The sequence below is a fragment of the Lytechinus variegatus genome, chromosome 2 (genome assembly GCF_018143015.1).
Source record: "Lytechinus variegatus isolate NC3 chromosome 2, Lvar_3.0, whole genome shotgun sequence".
NCBI classification, from domain to species: Eukaryota; Metazoa; Echinodermata; class Echinoidea; order Temnopleuroida; family Toxopneustidae; genus Lytechinus; species Lytechinus variegatus.
Genome location: NC_054741.1, coordinates 22195863 through 22217479, shown reverse-complemented (window position 1 = coordinate 22217479; position 21617 = coordinate 22195863). Strand labels below are relative to the sequence as shown.

The 21617-nt window shown below is 34.5% G+C and overlaps 1 protein-coding gene and 1 long non-coding RNA gene across 2 annotated transcripts; one reads left to right on the top strand and one right to left on the bottom strand.

Moving 5' to 3' along the window:
• Positions 1 to 140: 140 nt before the first annotated feature.
• On the bottom strand, positions 141 to 7814 carry LOC121407578 (catechol O-methyltransferase A-like). Its single transcript, XM_041598718.1, has 4 exons — positions 7536 to 7814; positions 3082 to 3246; positions 949 to 1142; positions 141 to 593 (listed from the first exon to the last, which is right to left on the bottom strand). Exons 1-4 carry the CDS (start codon positions 7753 to 7755, stop codon positions 285 to 287), a joined length of 888 nt encoding a protein of 295 aa, XP_041454652.1. The 5' UTR covers positions 7756 to 7814; the 3' UTR covers positions 141 to 284.
• Positions 7815 to 17497: 9683 nt separating this feature from the next.
• Positions 17498 to 20797, top strand: LOC121407577. Its single transcript, XR_005968928.1, has 2 exons — positions 17498 to 18479; positions 19000 to 20797. It is a non-coding gene; the product is annotated as an uncharacterized LOC121407577 (long non-coding RNA).
• The last annotated feature ends 820 nt before the right edge of the window (positions 20798 to 21617 follow it).

The following is a 21617-nucleotide window of genomic DNA, read 5'->3' as shown; positions in this document are numbered from 1 at the left end:
TTAACACCAGCCTGGAATCTATATATGTCCACAGCAGAGAAGTGTTGAAGGAACACCAGTTTGGAATCAAACCGATGATGTTTTAATACTAATAGGTGTTGTATAAACACCTGTCTGGTTTTAGACCAAAACGAAACTGGTGTTGTTTAACACTTCTCTGGTGTGTACATATTATATAGATACCAGGCTGGTGTTAAATCAACACCGGAGTTTTTTGAAGTGTAGTGCTTTTGATGCTGCAGGGTTGTATCTATTTCAATATATTCATACATTAAACTCATCACTCAAACCATCACAGATATTTCAAGACCATCAATCATAGCAGTATTCTGCAGAGGGCTCTCGATGAATTCCGAAAGATACTTCGGTGAACTCCGGACGTATTCGAGATAGTCCGGTGCGCCACTCGTAATGACATTATCAGCTATAACGACGTTTCCTGGTCTAATCAAATTTTCCTTTTCCATGAGTAATAAATCGGATTTATATACACTTTTCTGGTGATCGAAGAAGAAGAAATCAAATTCCGCTTTCTGGGATTGGGCACCAAATTGTTTTATGACGTCATGTGAATAGCCCTCCATAATGTGGATCTATAATAACGAAACAACCAATGATAAAAATAGTTGATTAATATTGGCCTTCCATTGGAGAATAATAATAAAAAATCCAGGGAAATGTGTTTGTTTCATCATATATTTTCACCAGGCCATTACAGTATACCAGGAATGCAATGATATACAGATGTGGAACGCCTCTGGCAGTCTCATCTGCATCATGCGATTCAATGTAGCATCAGTAATAACCTTGAAAACTATATTCACAATAATACAATTTATTTAATGATTCAATACTACGTTAATTGACAATAAATGACATTTGACCTTGATCATCATTACAATGACAATTCAAGATTCTCGTGTGATATCGACCGTATTTCTACATTACCGTATCATCCAAGCCGGTAAATTCAACAATTTTTCTGCAGACTTGGGCATACTGTCCATTCGGTTCAACACAGATGTATCGTGCTCCCTTCGGTAGGTTCCTGGCAGCGTTAATAGCTGAGTAGCCAACAAAAGTTCCCAGCTCCAGACACGCCAATGGTTGTCTCTCTTTAATGATGTTTCCAATGATTTTTGCTTTAAATAGAAAACAAATATTTTATATCATGTATGAACCGTGATCCATAATGTTATATTAAATATAATGAAAAATGTATAAATATGGGTATATAATATTCAATTTATTGCGGAGACTAACATCTCTCTTTTGAGAGAGAGAGGCAATTAAGAACTTCTTTTGGTACTTGGTAATATTGTTAGTTAGTGCATGCGGTGTGAATGTATTCTATGGTGAATTAGTATGTTATCCTACAGTTGGGCATATATTACAAGACTATAGAGCTTGAAATGTTGAATTCCGCTAGCCAGTGAGTAGATATGAGGGCTGCTTAAGGTGGCGCTATTAAAGGACAAGTCCACCCCCCAAAAAAAGAGAAAGATTAATTTCAATGGAAAGAGGAAAATCAAGCAAGCATAACACTGAAAATCAAAATCAGATGTAAAATAAGAAAGTTGTGACATTTAAAAAGTTCAACTAATTTCACAAAACAGACATATCCTGGTCGGTGTGCAAATGAGGGAACTGATGACGTCTTCCACTCACTATTTCTTTGTTTAATTTTCTCGTCATTGTCAATTGAAAGAAAACTTGAATTCCTCCATGAACATGACTGAGGAATTAGCATTATTCTGGTACTATATGGTTTAGTCAAGTTTGCCCTTATTGTCAAATCTGTAAAAAATGACATATTGCATAATTCAAACATAATCGACTGTCTCATTTGCATGTCACTGAGTAAGGTGTGCATATAACTGTTTTGTGAATAATAAGCGAAACTCTTAATTTCAAAACTTTCTTATTTTACATCTAACCTTGATGAAATTTTCAGCATAAAAATGCTTTTTTGATTTTGCTCTCTTTATTCAAATCAACATTTTTCTAGGGTGGATTTGACCTTTAAGGCTGCTGGTTCGATGCTGTTTCTTTGTAACTTTGGAGCGGTTTCTTAAGACCTATCTTCATTTTGATGAGATTGTACGAAATGAGAACGTTTAGGGAACAAGAGTGCAAGGGGGTACCTCCTTGAATTGAGTTTACTTTCGCTATTTATTTTCGTTAAGTCCTCATGTAGGCCTACTACACATCCGGGCTTAAAGAACAAATCCACTCCAACAAAAACTCGATTTGAATAAAAAGAGAAAAGTTCAGCAAGCATAACACTGAAAATTTCATCAAAATCGGATGTAAAATAAGAAAGTTGTGGCATTTTAAACTTTCGCTTCATTTCACAAAACAGTTACTTGCACATCTCGGTCGGTATGCAAATGAGGAACTGATGACATCACTCACTCACTATTTCTTTTGTATTCAATTATATGAAATATGAAATATTTTTATTTTTTCGTCATTATCATGTAAAATGAAGTTTCATTCCTCCTTGAACACGTGGAATTCCATTATTTTAACATCATTGTGCTTCATGCAAGGAGGTACTAATCGTCAAATTCGTAAAATTGAAATATTTTATAATTCAAAAATAAAAAACAAAAGAAATAGTGAGTGAATGACATCATCGACTCTCTCACTTGGATGTAACTGGCTCGTTTATATAAATATTTTGTTAAAAATAAACGAAACTTTGAAATGTCATAACTTTCTTATTTTACATCTGATTTTGATGAAATTTTCAGCATTGTGCTGGTCTGATTTTTCTCTATTGATTCAAATCAACATTTTTATGAGGTGGACTTGACCTTTAAGGACTCTTGCTTGCTGAGGGTGTTAAGAATGTTTTATACAAAGAGATATATACTAATAAGTATACATCTCTATGGTTTTATGTGACAGTTATCATCGTCTAACTTAGCCAATTAAAATCCAAAGGAAAATTCCCAAGGATCCTATAATTATACGTGTAATGACAATCCCTTAATATTCAATGTCCATTGCCGAAAAAGTTGATTTATTTATATGCAACCATAGCATAGGCCGTATGCTGCAGTATGTATAATTCACCTTTTGCTGGTCCAAGGCACCATGTCCATTGTCTTTCGTTATTGAAACGATCAAAGGCTGACATCACACTATCAGGATTACCTCTCTGCGCATGCTCAGTGATATATTGATACAATCGATCCGGAAGTGGTCCGTACCATCGATCGTACAGAGTGCTTACAATACCTGAAATGAAGATCGAAAATAACTGTATATCAATATTCCATGTAGAATAGGCATAAAGGGGAGGGTGCTCTTGAATACCCGGGGGGGGGGGGGGGTAGGACATCACCCTTTCCATCTTTGTTTGTTTTTTTTCTTGTCATTTAATACATTTTGTTAATATTTCATTTGGTAATTGTTGAAACGCATCAGTATTAATTTCCGGTAACTTTTAAGTTTGATGTATAATTTGTATATATTATACTGGACATGCAATTATTTATATATGTAATGTAAATAATGTATAATTTTAGACTTATATATATAACCTCTGTAGGCCTAAACTCCTCTTCAACTCTTGATTCTGAGTGTCTAACTAAAAAAATCCTCATAGCGATATTTAAGTATTAATGCTAGATCTGTTATTTATTCATTTATACTTACTACAGACAACTGGATTAGTACCCCCCCCCCCCCCCGCCCCTGTTTTGTCGTGTGTACTTACCTTCCTCTACCCTACTCTAGTTAGTTGTTCTTTTTTATGTTATTACTGTATATATATGTATATATACTTTTTTTTCTTGCTTCTTATCTGCTTTTTTTTTCAATGCAGACGTTTAATTATATTGTATCATACATATTTTGTTGTTGTATCAAAGGTGATCTGTGCTTAACAAGCGTTGCTTCTATACAGACCACCTCTTTCCCATATTTTCGATATCTTTTTAGCTCATTGTCCATAAGCTTTTATTCCTGTTGTGTTTTTTTCTTTTAACCTTATTGATATCGTACATGTATGCATTGTATTTTGGTTGTGGAAAGAAATAAATGAACTTGAACTTGAATTGTATTTCGTTATTCATGTGTCAAATAATTTTGTACAACTTGTTTATGGAATGTGACTATGTATTTTGATTTGAGAGAATACAATAAAAAAATCCTTTAAAAAAATGAATATTCACTAGACCTTGACAGGAGTGGCACCTAGGCAAAAGGGGTGATGTCCCATCTTCCCCCCCCCCCCCTGACCCCACCCAGGACAAAATTCCAATTGAAACACATTGAAAACCCACTGAATTTTCAATTGTTTTCAATTTGGATTCAATTGGTATCAATGGGTTTCAATACTGAATAGGTCCAAATTAGACACCAATTGAGGTCCTATTGTAGGGTCATTTAGTCTCAATAGGGCCATAACTGGCATTCAATGTGGGGACCAATTAAGAACCAATACCCATTGAATGTTCAATTGGTTTCCATTTGGATTCAATTGGTATCAATGGGTTTCAATAAGTCCAATGGGTCCAAACAGATGATTTCCTATTTTAGGGTCAATTTTTCTCAATTGGGCAAACTGCATGGCCCCCATGCATTAGGGGGCCAATTGGTCCCATGGTTTTTGGTCCCAATGGCCCGTATTCTGAAGTCGGGTCTAACTTAAACTCATGTTTAAAGTTTTGGTTTAATTATGGACAGCCAATTGTTACATAATCACGAACAGTATATAGAGATACTAGATTTCAGCTCATTCGACTCTAAAATCATTCATAATTGTGTAGAAAGTATAAATAGATGATTGTCTTCACCATCGATGAAACAGGAAAGAGCACAGTAAACATAAGAATCATACAACTCAGTAGTAACAATTTTGATACTTTTGGCTTCCCATACTTATACCACAACTTTAAACCTGGCGTCAGAATACGGGCCAATGTGTCTTAAATAGGTCTTTAATATTGGTGGAATTGAATTATACTGGGACACTGCAAATGCTCTTGGTTTCTGACTCATTTTCTTTGGACCCACTGGTCCACTTGGTCTCCGGAATTTTTTTTAGTTGGGACCAATAGCCAATTGGGTTCAACTGGGACAAATAGCCAATCGGTTTCAATTGGGACAACTCACCGGTTGGTTTCCATTTGGTTTGAATTGGTATTCAATTTAGATCATGTAATCCGAATAATTTGCATAATATACGCGTAATAAATGTTATTTTTTTGCAATGTACTTTTTAATCATCTACTTTTTCCAGTGATACATTACTTTCAAGAAACAAGTATAGAATGAGTAACAAACAATGAAATACCTATTAATTAAGTGCATGAGTAGAACACTAACCATAACCAAACCATATCAAGATACATGTACATGCTTTAAGCAACTGCTTTTCACCAGATGTAGTAAAACTTTGCACAATATCTCTGCCCTTAACATATGCAGACAGACAGTATGTATGCTTCTGCAGTAGCGTGAGCACATAATATTGGTGGAATTTCCTCATTTTCTACTGAGATAATACTAATTTCACTTGTGCCAAAAAAGTTATCATTGCTCCCAGATGAAACCGATTGACTGCATTTGGTTTCAATTGGTGTCCAAATTTACCAATTGGGGACCAATTGAGATCAATTGGCTTTATTTCCAGTTGGGACCAATTGGGACCAATAGTCAGTTGGTTTCAATGGGTACCCATTGTTTTACTGCATGTACTCTAAATTGAAACCGATTGCCAATTGGTATTCAATTTGGATATTTAATGGGTCAATTGGAAATTGTCCTGGGCAGTCATTAAAATATGGCATGCACCGCCCCATTCATCTTGACAAAGAAGATATATTGTGTCGATAGGCAGGGAGATGGTATTTTGTAAATTCTTTCTTTCTGGATGACGAATAACAAATGAAATCTTTGTTGTGATAGATTGGTATGTAAACGTACTAGTTTATTGACAATGTAGGCCTTTTATTCCGCTATGGATCAGATGCGCTTCCGTGCCAACAGTACAATAGGAAAATAACAAACAATTCAGCTGCGCTTGGTCAGAGCTCGTTTTACTTTTGTCTGCACAGCATATTTTCTTAACTAAAGAGATATGTTTTTAATTTTGATTTGAAGAGAGTCAAACAACTTCTAAGACGACGAATGTTGTTAAAGTTCCTAAATTTTAAGCCTAGCCATGTTTAAAAAGTAGAATAAGATACAGAAGAAAAGAAAGATATAATTTCTAGGAAAGCTCGTGATCCTACATAGGCTAGATATCGAAACAGCAAGGAAAAGAAAAAACAGAAAGTGTGAATTTCTTGTAAATGATACTGATGATGTTCACTACCATACATTGTGGGCATTGAGATGGTTGAGATATCTATTAACGAACGACAACAAAATTCGAACCTCGATCTTCACTACTAGGTTTTCTAGTCATTCAGACAAGCACAAATTTTATATCCATACAAACACAAATTTGCTATCCTTACTTTAGCCATACTACTAAGACAAATCTACTTATCCCATAAAGCTACATCAAGCTACATTTTATAGGTCATTTTGTGAAGATTATCGATATTAAGTACATAATTTACCATAATTCATAAATACATAAAAATATATAGATCACCTGTTTCTATATTACCTCCCAAATGACCATTAGAGCTATTTAACTTGACATTAACATATTTCATCTTCAATTTGGACCTCTTCAACAATATTTTGTTTATTTACTTTGCCATTTGAGAATTCGTATACATCTTTATAAGCTTTGTTGAGTTTTTGACTGGTTTCGATATTGACAACAAATCATGCTTCCTCCTCCTCCCTTATAATTGGGAGGCGACCCCGAGGGATGGGGGAGTATACGCGTGCCCCCCCCCGCCCCGAGCCCTGCATGGGAACAATATTTTTAAATAGGGGTGCTGGAATTTGTATAGAAAAAATGACAAGCAAAAAAAAAAAATTTTGGTAAATAAGAAAAAAACTGACAAGCAAAAAAAAGGCAAAATTTAAAACATCGACGCGTTCCTAACTGAATTAAGCATAATTATAGTTGTATTGTGAAAACCCCCCGAAACTTTATAGTAGTAGTAGTAGTAGTAATAGTAGTTGTTGTTGTTGTATCGAGTAGCAGCAGCTACTACCATTTCGTCCACTCACCACATGGTCTTTTTTAATTAAGTCTAATGCCATTCTGTCCATCAAAATTTCGTCTAACAACCATTTGGTCCAATGCAATCATCATGACCATTTCGTCCCAGAACCATTGGTCTTTGTTACATTTTCATTCATTTGTACACTTAACACTAGTCCATGGTATATGGACTAAATGGCTATTGGGCCAACTGGTTATTAGACGAAATGGTAAGTGGACGATTTGGCAATTAGAGCATGTGGATAGTTGACGAACCGATGGTAGACCAAATGATATAGTAGAGTAGACGATATGCTATTGGACGAATTTGGCAGTAGGGGAATTGGAAATAAACAAAAATTTCCGTCTGTATTAAACATGAACAAGTATAGTGGATAATAAACTTTCTTACCACTTGGTAAATACAATGAATCAAATACAGTCACACGAATAGCATGGAACCAGCCCACTTGTAGTTCTTTCCTCTTATTATCTTCAGCCCTAGCTGTTCCCTTGCGACGACATGGCTTGCTGTCTTTCGCAAAACTCCGTGAGCCGTCCATCACTTTGCTCATTCTAGAAAAATGGACAGTTACTTCCAACAAGTTTTCATTATTATACTTCGAACTCATACACCACCGGAATACCAAAATAGATCCCCTTGTATTGTATCACTAATCTATGCATGTATCCCGTGATTTATGCCGGGTGAATAATAGCGGCGTAACAGAGGTCGGTGGCCAGGGGCGGGGGAGGGAAATTTCCTGTTCATATCATGGTATGAACAGGCTTAATGGTGTAATGAGGTGAAGATTTTGAGAGGGCCAGACAAAAGCTGCTTAATAATGTCCCGAGAGAGCGAGAATAAAAATCACATTTTTATCAGAATTTAAATCGGAGATATTTTTTGACATTATATTCAGTAAAACAAATCATATATCCTACACTTTTCTATAGCTTTTTCCCTCCTATTTTTCTTGGTTGTATATTTTTGGGGGACCATGGCCCAACCCTTCCATACTCTCTATACGGCAGTGCGATGTGGTTGGGTTCCGTCTGGAGCCACCGGTCATTTATGTGTCACGCCACTGTTGAAAAACAATGCTGTCTATCGCTGTGGATGAGGGTCAGTGATTTTTATACTACGCGACACGGTCGTGTCAGGGGGGGGGGCACTTCCATTGACTAGTGGATCGTGGATACCATGCGTGACCAAAGAGTCTCGAAAAGCACCATAAACAAGTATTCTGAAAATGCACCCCTTACAAGTATTGGAGCGTGAAACCCTACCCTTGACAACTCTTGGAAACAGAAATATACTATTGGTAAATGGTAAGAACCTCGAAAGTACAGCGATATTTTAATTGCTATGTCACGGACATCATTGAGTGTAGTCGGTCCCACCTCCCACACCTCGCGCAAATCGTACTCTTAACACGTAGTGTAGTGTTGACTGTGGGGCAAAATAATATCCTTTTCGTACTAGTGTGAGTGGTCCTTTTTTAAAAATATTTTCGTCTTGTTTATAACCTCACAAATTTGACCCTGAACACGTAACTTTCATCGCGAAATAGGCCTAGACACCTTTTTTTTTTTTTTTTTTTTTTGGGGGGGGGGGGGTCACGCGCATCACTCGTCAATGTGAGTGCCCCCCCTCGGTGTTCGTCCGTCCGTCTGTCTGTCCGTCCGTCAAATAACTTTTCCTTGTAGACGCGATATTATAGTAAAAAAGATATTTCAATCGAAAACATCTTTTGTCAAATCTGCTCTGTTTGAAATTTAGTTGGGCAATATATTTCTCATTTTGGTAATAATTGAGCGTTTAATGATATACTGACAAGATGAACTGTATTGTTTATCTTACAATCATGTACAGTTTTTTTTACTATAATGAAAATACAATTATGTGCATAATTGTTTTTATCCAAAAAAAATCCGTATATCTTATTTTCAGCTGAAAAATTTAATATCTTACTGTTTTTTTTTTACCTAATCCAGTCCTTTAACTTTTCCAAATGTGATTAATATTCTTGCGCTCCGTTTATATGTATATAGATGCAAAATCGTTTCGATTTCTTCCCGACAGATGATACATTCATTTATTTACTGAAACTAATTTCAATTTGAAAAGCAAACCATTTGTAAATAATATACGTTGCACAACCCAATATTGAAACTATAATGTTACATCAACTGAAATCACAATGAGCAATAAGATTCCTACCTTTCATCGTTCAGACCTTAATATGCACTTCTAAGAAAGCTTTTGTTTTCTGTTTCTCATCGTTTCAGTAAAATTGAATAAATATGCGAGCATCCCTTTTTATGTTTAGTAATAAATAATAGCACATCTGGAATTAATGGTTGGGGGGTTTTACTGAATGTGGATATTTTGAAGGCTCGGTTGATAGCAACAAACAATGAATGATAAAAGATAAAATTTGATTCGACATCATAAAGATCCTGAAAATCATTCAGAGATCAAAAATGCCCTTCTTCATCCAAACTATCGTTCATGAATTAGAGAATACCCCTTTTACTCCATTATTGGCAAATTTCCTATTTTGATATTGTTATTATTCCATGAAGAATGTGAAGATACATTAACATGATTGTTATTATATGTAGTTAAAAATTACTATAAGAAAAAAAACGTCTCGCTCCAGAAAGAGTTATAGGTCTGTTTTGATAATTCTCGAAAGTAATGACTACCCATATATGTCATATAAAAAAGAAAATTTTCTTGTCTTGGCAAGGATGACATAAGAAAACAAAGAATGTAAATATCAAATGACCCTTTTACAATTCTCCTAATCCATAAAACTTTTAGCGATTGACAGTGTAAATAAATGTCTATCATTTCAACCCCACCATTTAATTATGTTTGGGTCATTTGATTCCTACAAACTTTGGCCGTTTTTTTTTCACCAATATGAAATTATAAAATAATGAGTTTGAATCCTTTAAAACTTGTCACTAGGATTCGGAAGAGACATAATGAGGTAGTTAAGTTTGAAAAAAAAAAAACAAGGATATAACCACTGTTACTCTTACTAACACAGTTAGATATCTTTTTTAAACACGATGTTATTTGACTCTTCATTTCTATTTTTTTCGCTGTTAATACCATCTCTTGCAAATCCGTATATCAACTACTAGATCAATAAGTATCTTATCTCTTTAGTTTTTGTTTAGCCCTATCCTAATCGCTCGTGTCTTATGAATATTTATTTTTAATCCAGATATCGCAGCATATTCATCTAAAACATTTAATCCGAAGAAGTACCGTTTAGCGTAAGTAAAGTATCATCTGCAAGGGAGGAAATCCCTCCCCAAAGGTAGGGGGACCAGGGGCTGGAAAAGTTAACAAGCAAAAAAAAAACAAAAAAAAACAGGTTATCACCAAAAAAGTAAGATTATCTCGTCCAAAATACATGTTTTATTTTGATTTTGAATGATGTATTTCTTTCCATCATAAAAGACCAAAATTAGTAGAGGAGACATTTGATATTGTGTCCTCCTATATACTATTTTGGGTAAGGTGGACGCATCCCCCTGTCTTCCCTGGGATTTCCGCCACTCATTATTTTAAGAATGCAAAAGTGATAGCTGATTATTATACATTTGTGTGAATCAATTCTGTTTTAAGACTCATAGTTCATTCACAACTGGTTTTCGTATTGATGATTTTTCTTTACTTTTTTTTTTACAAGGTTATTAAAATTTCTAAAGAGAATATAAATCAAAATGTTGGAGGGTGAAGTGAAATAAGGGTTAACTCCAATATACAGGGAAAATTTGAATGCATTGATCAAAATATTGTTAACACGCACAAGCTAGCTTGAATTAAACTTCTGAAATGATTTGTTTTATGTGAGTTAAAAATTCAGGAGAAAATCACATCATGTTACTGTACTATCAAACGACATATTAGTAACTTATGTATTTCAGTCGAATCTATATATCAAATGGTTAACATGTAAAGCAAAGAAGTTTTTCCAGTGAGAATGATTCTGGACTACACTATTAATGTATAAGAAATACCACAATTACATCGCGTGCTCCATGTTAGAGTATTTAACCGCTTAGTTTATAGCATGAATATAAAGTTAAGTTTGAAAGTACTTGAAGTGACCGATATAAGATATAATCCTAACAAATTTGGAGTGTAACTCATAAAAAGTAAGATTATTTAGTTAGTGTGTAAAAGTAATAGTTATAAACTTCAAAATTGGAAGTAGAAATAGATTCACATCTCTCTAAGATATGAAAATGCCCGCAGCTCGAAAATTATTGATTTATATGATATTATATGATTGATTATTGATTTATATGATATTATTGTTGAGTAACACTTAGCTGTTGCAAATCATAATGTATACTGACACTGCATGTTCTCAGACATCTCAAATTGCCCAAATCGTACTGACGATTGTTTGTAAAAACCAAATATCGTTTTATAAAAAAAAAAATTGTTTCCAATTAGTAATCAAACATTTCATTTATTATTTTCTGAAAATGATGATTTCATTCAAATTCAAAGATATTTCCGTTTATTAAGATAAACATTGATAAAGCGGAAGATACATGTATCTATATTTTTTTTCTTGTGTTTTTCATACTTTGTTATATTAGGTTAAGTTGATATATTTTTATAGAATAGGTTAGTAATTACTACTACTGCAGGAGTGTTTAGGAAACTATAATTTAGTAGAAGGTAAATTTAAGTTTCAAATATATTATTTTGTATGAATTTTGATTGTTTTACCATATTGGACCATTATTTCAATATTTTTGTAAAAAATGTGGGAAACCCACATTTCATAAAAAAGGGATGTTGTGTGATATATGGCATATCTCACATATTCAACAATATGTCAGTACATAATCAATACTTAATCAGTACTTATACAGGAAGTTTAACAACTCCAACTTTCTTAAGAAAGTATTATATACTCATTCTTCTTCCAGCTAAACTTTTGACGCACACACATTTTATGGGTTTCTTATTCACTGCATTTCATGTTCTCACTGAAAGGTCCACTCCCCCAATTCAGAGTAAAGTTATGTATGACGTACAGATTGTTTTAGTCAAGCGTGCAAGGTTGACCAAAACCTGTTTGGAATTGGCTGTAAAGAGTCTTGACCAGACCAATATAAAAGGGGTTCACTTCTGAACCCAAAGCAGATTACATAAAAGAGTTTTACAGATATAGAGATTGGAGGTTAGATTAGAGAATGGTTTAGAGATAGAGCTACAGAAGAGTTTACATTTTATATTAGATCAGTTTGCAGAGTTTATTTTATATACTTCAGAGTACAGTCACCATCAGACTTACTCACGTATTTGACATCATCATCATCACCATCATCATTATCATCATCATCAAGTTTTCAGTTTTATTAAACATATATGAGCTATACATCTTGCATTGATTCGTCTAATTTAAGTCTGGTTGAAAGCAAAAGTGCAATATTGATCCGACGACACCATAACAATTAGACGTGTGCAAAACAATCATTCATACGTGATTATGTCCATGTTTCATGAACTGCATGTTTAGATCCATAAAGCTATGATGCCAATTTAAAAACACCCTCCAACATGGTCGAAGTTTTTTACCATAAAAGACCTTTGATCATGGTCATGTGACCTGAAACACGCACAGGATATTCCGGGATAAATGGTTACTCTTATGTCCAAGTTTCATGAACTACATTGTAGATCTCTGAACTTTTAAAGTTACATGTATGACAATTCCACAAATACCTCCAATATTATCAAAGTTCGTTGACCCTAAATGACCTTAGACCTTGGTCATGTGACCTGAAACTCACAAAGGATGCTCAGGGATACTTAATTGCTCTTATGTCTAAGTTTCATGAACTAGATCCATAAAATTTCATGTTATTTAATGTTATGATGACTATTCCACAAATACCCCGAACATGGTCAAAGTTCGTTGACCTTAAATGACCTTTGACCTTGGTCATGTGACCTGTAACTCGGCATGATTTTCAGTTATACTTCAGTACTCTTATATCCAAATATCATGAACTAGCTCCATATACTTTCTAAGTTAAGATGACATTTCAAAAAATTAACCTTGGTTAAGATTTCAATGTTGACGACGCCGCCGGAAAAGCGGCGCCTTTAGTATCGCTCTGCTATACAGGTGAGACAAAAATGATTTGGATGGGGTGGGTATCGCATCCCTTAAGTCTCTCCCCCATTCGTGGCGCTCCCGAAAAAAAGTCTTGACAATGAAGTGAATATGGTAACTTTCTTTCTTTGATGTTATAATGTATCTGATCATCAGTATCTTTGTACATGTAACTTCTGTCACTTTCCTTCAATATCAATTTCTGTTCCCCCTCTCCCTCTCTTACTATCACCCCTTTCTGTTTTCCTTTCTTCCAAAGTTTCATTTTTATATATTTCCAGCTTTTCCAATGTGTCTTTCACTGCATGATATACAGATTTGTTCATCATTCAAAGTTTTGTCTCAATCAGGAATATCATATTGCATACAAATTCAAAAGAATTAATATTTACTTTATTAATTCAAATAAATCATACTCCCTTGGATTTCAATATTTTTTCATAAAATATATTTGAAGTTTTAGAACAAAATTGCCTTGAATAGAAACAATTTCAAAATTTTCATGGCCACACATGTACAACTACAAGATGGGGAAACTCTGCACTTTAAATTTGACATGGTTGGCTCATGATGGGCCAAGTTTGGTCACTTGAATCAGAATTTTCAAAATCAGTTTGAATCAGCCTGGTTCATAACTGATTGGAAACAGGTGGGTGTTTTATAAAGCTGTTCCTAAGTTTAGAGCGACTTTGAGAATGGGTGATCCCTTCTTGTGGTAAATGGTAAAGATAAAAACATTAATTGACAATGGTTTAGAGGGTAAGAAAGGATCACCAGTCGTTCTTAGTGAATGAACAGCTATGATAACACCCCAGGCCAAACAGGCATGCATACAGCTCCACCTTAATCCCCCATGAAAAAAATCCCACCAAATCTGAGCTGTGAAGGTTTTTCATAATGATCCAATGCAACATGGCATTCAAAATGCTGAAATGTTACAAAAATTTGTGATGTCATCCCTTAAGTTCTCTAGTATCAAGTAAGTACTATCAGTAACAATGCACTTTTACTGCAACATTTGCTATAATTCAATGAATTAAACTTATAAGAAATACTAGTCCACCCTTTCACACAGTAAAAAAATTGTAATTTGAATGATGATTCCAGTGAAAAATACAGCTAATGACGAATATTTGACAAATATTTAGCACACATGAAACCAAACTAGAACATGATCAGAATCACAAACACTAATCACAGTCACGATAACAATAGCAATCGTCATTACAATGATCATTCAAGATTCACGTGTGCAAAGGCCCAGTGTCACAGCAAAAACTTTGGGCGTTTCATTTGGCCATTAACATTTACATTCTTAATAAAGTTATCAACAGGCCACAGAATAATAAGTTATGAAGAGGTCACAGAATATAAAATAAAAAACTCTAAAAAAATTAGGCAATTTTTGTTACGGTTGATTTTGGCATATTTAGCATGGAAAATGATGCTTATTCAAGCTCCGTGCATGTCGTGAGTTTAGTATATGAAGTCCATTGTTCTTGATCCTGTCCATACTCCATACAGTGTAGGCTTGGAAATCGAAATTAAAAACACTGCAGCATCAACTAGAAATTAAAGGACAAGTCCACCCAAACAAAGAGTTGGTTCGAAAAAAAAGAGAAAAATCTAAGAAGCATAACGCTGAAAATTTCATCAAAATCTGATGTAAAATAAGAAATTCATGAATTTTAAAGTTTCACTTAATTTCACAAAACAGTTATATATATAGGCACATCCTGGATGGTATGCAAATGAGGAGACTATGATGTAAACCACTCACTATTCCTTTTTATTTTATCATATGAAATATTCTATTTTTCTCCTCATTGTCAAGTGATACAACGATTAAATCTCCCTGAACATGTGGAATTAGCATTGTTTAATACTATATGGTTCAGTCAAGTAGGGCCTTATTGTGAAATCTATAAAAAATGAAATATTGTATAATTCAAACAATAAAAAACAAAAGAAATAGTGAGTGATGGACATCATCGACTGACTCACCTATAGTTGTGCGTATCACTGTTTTTTGAAAAATAAGCCAAACTTTAAAATGTCATAACTTTCTTAGTTTCAATCCGATTAGGATGAAATTTTCAGCACTATGCTAGTTTGATTTTTATTTATTTATTCAAGTCAACATTTTCCTAGGGTGGACTTGACCTTTGAATATATATTGATCCATAGTTATTGATTATCGTGAATAGGAAAGTTCTAGAAAGTGTTTAAAACACCACTGGTAATGCTTGATGAAACACCTGGGCCCCGTTGCATAAAACTTTTGCCAGACTTATTTTTGCCATAGTTTTTCTATGGCAAAAACCTTAGTTTTTTGCCAGAGTTTCAAATTCGGCCAAAATTTCATGGCAAAAAAACTCTGGCAAACTTTTGCCAGAGTTTTTTGATTTGCCAGAGTTTTTTAAGACTGAATAAACTTGGACGAGGATGAACGCCGATATCGCGATCGGTATCTGCGGCTGCTGAAAAAATCTTGGAGACTCCACAGAACGTAAGCTTGATACTTTTTTAATGAAATGTGTTCATATTTGCTATTTTTATCGTTATAAGTCGATGAATCATTTGCAAAAATATCTGGGTATTGTTTTTAATCCGTGCTCGCACCGTGAAAGTGAGATTCACGATTTTTTTTACACGTTTGAATCGTCCCATTTTTGTGTCGCAAGCGGCTGCGGGGTTAGCGTCTCGGCCATGTCTATTGCCGCCCGAGCTTCGGCATAGTGATGTGACCGCGCCGGTCGCACTTGGTGCGCAAACAGCTGAAATCACCAAATGCATCGACACGTTTGGAAAGCTTATTTATCGATTTATCGTATTTCTCTTGCTATGATCACATATTCTACATTATAATTGGTATCAGTAGATGAAAATTTCATGTTGTTTAAATCAATTTTTCATGTTAGAATTGAATGTTGCAAACTTTGGAGTTTACTCGTTCGTCACCAAGTCAAACAAAAAAACTTGAATTGAAGTTGGTTAGATTCTAGGTCTAACAACAACACTCACAGTTAGATCAAAGTTTCAGATCTAACTTTAGGCCTAGAATCCACATTCTAGATCTAAATTAACTTTTTCTTAAAGAAGTTGAGACTTCAGTCAGTTAGCTTGAGGGCTCCACCGCGAAGCCCCCCCCCCCCCCGAGCCTGAGTAAGCCGTAACTCAGTAAGTAGTCATCTGGGAGCCGCTTGTTTCGAGGAGTTTTGAAACATTTTTTAAAAATTTTCTCCTCGTACACAGACGGCTCGCTATCATGCAGCCACCATTAGGGGACTTGCAATGCAAAATCCCCCGTAGGGGCTCTTCAATTTTTGTCTTTAATGAATAAAAATTTTGAAAATTAACGCTACCAAAATGCAAGTTTATATTCCCTCGTGGCATTAATTGCTGAAAAAACGGAGAAAAATGAAGTTAAAAGGAACAATAACAGTGACTTACCTCGGCTGTCGCGCAAATTCACTTCCCCGTTGTATCTGATCTTAAGTACATAGACATATGGCCATTGAGTCCCCTGTACAGATTGCGCTAGAACTTCGGTCTCTGTATTTGGTGAGTGAAGCCAACGGAGTTCAGTTGAACAACCAACAAAACAGAGACCGAAGCAGTTGGTCTACTCAGTAAGGTACATGCAGGCCCTTCAATTTAAAAAAGATTCGTAGCCGTAAAGCTAGAGCTCGATTGATTGTTGGCGCATAGACTCTGTTACCAGGCGCAGATCCAGAGCCTGTGTCTTTACTTAATACAGGGCACGAATTGGCACTATGCACTAGGGCCTACAGTGCTGCGATCCAAAAATTTTGACAACTCTGAATGGAGGCCTTAATGTCTCCCTTAAAAAAATTGAAATAAAATAGGGGGGCACTCGTACCATATGACCCTCTTCCCCTGGATCTACTATGACCCCACATGAATTTGCGACACCACGATCATGAACAACAGTACTTAGTAATGCTACGTAATGTGCCAAGAATTTTGAGGGGGCCTGACAGTCTGACACTGACAATGGCATCGGGGGCAATTTTCTTCGTGAGCGATCCAAAACTTTTACCTTTGTTTTTTTTAGTAAAAAAAAAATCGAAATTTGTGTTGGATTAAAAAAATAATATATTTCACTCCTTTGCCTTTCATTTGTTTTTTACCCACTTTATTTTGTTTTTTAACATTTTTAGAGGGTCCATACTCCATACTTATTTATAAGAGTTAAGAATATGTTTTATATGCATCAAGAAAGAAATAAAGATCACTATCTCTTAAATTTTATTTTGTTGTAATTGTCATGCAACTAATCCAAAATATCTAGAATTTTTTACCTCCACCCATCGGAGGTTGGGCCGAGGGCAGGTTTTTGGGTGTTCTGGCCATCATTTCTTAACTTATTCTGATAAGTAAAGAACAGTTTGATTTCAAACTTTGTCCAAGTATGCATGTAGGATTGATGATACTTTGATTATTTTGAGGGTATCAAGGTCAAAGGTGACATGCCTTGTTCACTGAATATACATCGTTCCTGTGATAAATGAAGAACCCTTTGATGGTTCAACTTCAACTTGGCAAATATACATTTGGGAGTAACAATGATCAGGTTATATTTTGGGGTCACTAGGTCAAATGTAAAAAATTCACCAGAGATCTTTGGAAAATTTGTGTGTTTAATATTTTTATTTTTTGATGTGGCAATAGTGGATGCATAAATTTTGAAACTTACAAATGTACCCCCATGATTCTCAACGGGTTAAGGATGGATTGGGTGTCACTGCTAAATTCTAAATAATTAACAAAGTGTTCTTCTCCCCCCCCCTCAAACAAAATCGTTGGAAGTACCATGTATATATGCAAATCATAACCTTTTATTTTTTGGTTGTCAACATTTTCTGGACAAAAGTGCCCCTCCTTTTGGAAATTTCTGGATCTGTGCCTGGGGTGAGGCGAGTCAAAATCACCCTTCATAGTTTATTAATGATGTTCACTCCACTTTTAAGATCCTTCTGCCTTGATCCCTGTTTGCAATTATAACATTTATAATTTTGGCATTACTGTACTTTGTTAAATCTTTAGGAGGTGAACAGTTTGGTAAAGTGAAGTCAAAATGGAAATCGTGCTGGCAGTCATGAGGAACAAGGCCAAGCATTGGGTCCATCCATGGCCAGGAGACAGAGACTGAGACATCTGAGCAACTGGTTAGTTTTACTGTAAAGATTTATTACACTGATGCATAACAAAATTTAAAATAAATATATCAAAGGATCTTTTATTTATTTTTGCTTTTTCTATATTCTTTCATTCATTTTCTTGAGAAATGAGCATAATTTTGATTGAAATTTGTATAAGATGGATCTCCCTATAAAAAATAGGTAAACTGGTTTACAGTGTACAATGAAAAATTCACATTATTTAAAACCCAGAATATTAATCATCTGTAACCCATAGAATTCCTTTCATTCATTTTGAATTAATTAAATCTGTTTGTCAAAGGGGACAGTTGTTTTTTTCCTCATGAAAATTTCCGCAAGGTATAAGTAGCTTCAACTACTATTTATTGCCAGCTTGAGAGATTTCGTTCAGAGTTTGTAAATGATTTAAAGTTTTTAAAATGAAATAAGAAATGTTGAATCATAGTAAGTCAATTAAAAAAACCAATGCGGAATGGTTGAAGATGTCATTAAAGTTAAGTCAAAGATTCTTTTTCTTGATGTGCAGCTTTCACATAAGGCAGCCTGCTTCTGGACATGGGGAAGCCAGAGAAAGAGAAGGAGGTTGAGGGGGAGCCTCAAGCTGTTCCCGAGGCACCATTGACATCCAGGGTAGATGGGATCTACCGGTAGTTGATTGTGTAGGACACCAAGATGAAACCCAGCGTAAGAGAAGGTGCCCTTCCTGTTTTGACCAGCACACCGAGTACCAGGAGCATGGATCTGCTGCAAGTTCAACAGGAGACTCAGAATGCAGCAAGCTATGCTGCAAATATTTTAAATAAAAAATCATCCATGATGATTTTAAAATTATCCTCAATTGTTTGCAGCAGTTTGTTAATGGAAATCAGAAGTAATGTTGAATAATTCAACTTCCTTTTTTTTTGTTCGTATTTTACTACTGATGTCCATTAACATCTACAATAAATATTACCCGTGTTCTAAGCAAATCTTGCTGAATTTTAAAGAAGGCATCAACTACTTATTGGTGCATATACTCCACCTTTTTTTTATGATGTTCCCTTGTTTTCCTGCTGAAAAGCTCAATGCAGCTTTAACTTAAGCAAAATATGAACAAAAATCTTTATTTGTAGAAATCCATACAGCAATATCTATATTACAGAGATTGGGCAAGATTGTTTCATTGACAGTTACTAATTAAAATAATTAATTTCATTTTATTTATGATAGTTTCTCAAACAATTTCCATTGAAAATGAAATAAATGAAATGTATGAGAAATTTTAAGAACAATATTCATCAAAAAGAATCGTTTGCTGCTGCTATTGTTTTTTTTTTAAGAAGCAAATTTTACATTTTAAAATAAACCAGGCTATGTTGGCTTTTATGAATTCATCTTTTCTGTCAACTCTAAAAATAGTAGCTTCAATGCCACATACAATTTATATTCTTCTGGAATTAATATTTAAATTATTTTATTAGATGTTTTCATCATCTGTAGAATTTTTAGTAAAACTTGAACTGCAGAAACACTTCAAAAGAAGAAATGAGTAGACTGAAAACCTGTTGAATATTCTTTTTAGAAAATGAAGTAAAATCACCTTGAACTTTGGAAATTTCCAAAAGCATATGTTTGAGCAAGTAATATGAAAATGAGTTTTGCTTAGGTCACATTACGGCGAGTAGAAATAAGCCGTTTTATGTATTATTATACGAATCACCTACATGAAGCTGGTACAAGGATGAATAAAATGGCTGATTTCGACTAGCCGTAAGGCCACCGGCCGGCAAATGTGACCTAGGCATAAATTGCTGATGTCATTGCCTCATAATTTTATACAAAATAATGGCAAAGACTACATCCTTTAGGATTGAGAAAGTTAAACTTGAACTTTATTCTCATCTCAGTAGATAGAAGATAATGTTATTCATTCAATACTTGAATAAAATTTGAACAAGTGCCTTGCAATGCAACATAAAAATTAAGGTTCTGAAATCTTAAAGGGAATCCCTGTGCAAGAACAGTTTTAAAGTTTATCTATACTTGTTCATCTTGCATGTCTGTTATATTTTCTGTCAGCATTGTTTGTGGATCCCACACTGGTGTCATAAGCCATGGTTCTTATATATATATCCTGCATTGCCCAACAGGATGCCTTGCAATTCGCCATCTGCAAAAGGTTATCCAATGGCACTGTTCTGTTGATTTAAAAGGAAAGGGACCTTGTCAACATTCAATCACATCTTTCAATATGCATACAATGGTATGGGATACTGTTAGCATTGAAATTAAAATATGAATTGATAAGAATTATTTTCAATTAAATTCAAACTATTATTATTGTTCATAATGAGTTCTTTGAACTGTCACTCTGATTGTTCTTAATAAGTGATTGCAAATAAAATTATTTCAAATGTATAATTCTATGAGAAATGAATTGTTTAAAGGAGGATGAATTGCGAGAGAAGTGATAAAAAAGAAATAAAGTATTGAGAAAGAGACATCTGAGTTGTGTGACTGTAATTTAATTGAGAGAAGAAAACAATTCTTAATAAGTGATAAGTGTTCCTTATTCTCAATTGCTAATTAGATTATTTTAAACATATGATAATTGAGAATTGTTCAAAAAAAGGAGAAAGGTAGAGAGAAGAGGAAGAAAAGGAATTATTAAGAGAGAGACGTCTGAGTTGTGTAATATTTTAATTGACAGTAGAACAAAAATTTAACCTTCCGGTTGGCCTCTGACTAAAAAAATAAAATTCACTATCCCTGTTTGCCCATAAAGGAAAATATTTTTTATTTTTGCATAAAAATGTAACCAAGAAAAACATCCAGTCTTAATCCCCCCCCCTGTATATTGCCCCACCTTCAACACTATTCAACACTATGGTCTGACTGAAGTATAATGGGGCATAAAAAGTAACAAGCATGGTGCTGTTAATGATTTATGTATTTATATTCTATGTTTTATGAAATTACTAATTTTTATATTTTGGAAAGATTTTTAACATTGCCAAGAAAGCACCAACAACAAAAAAGTACCTTTTGAAATACAGGCAGTGTGATACAAAATGTTTTCCTCCACTTTATTTAAAAATATGTTTTGAATAATGGCATTGAGGGGGGGGGAAGTGTGATTGAATTGAATTTAATTATTTGTACCTT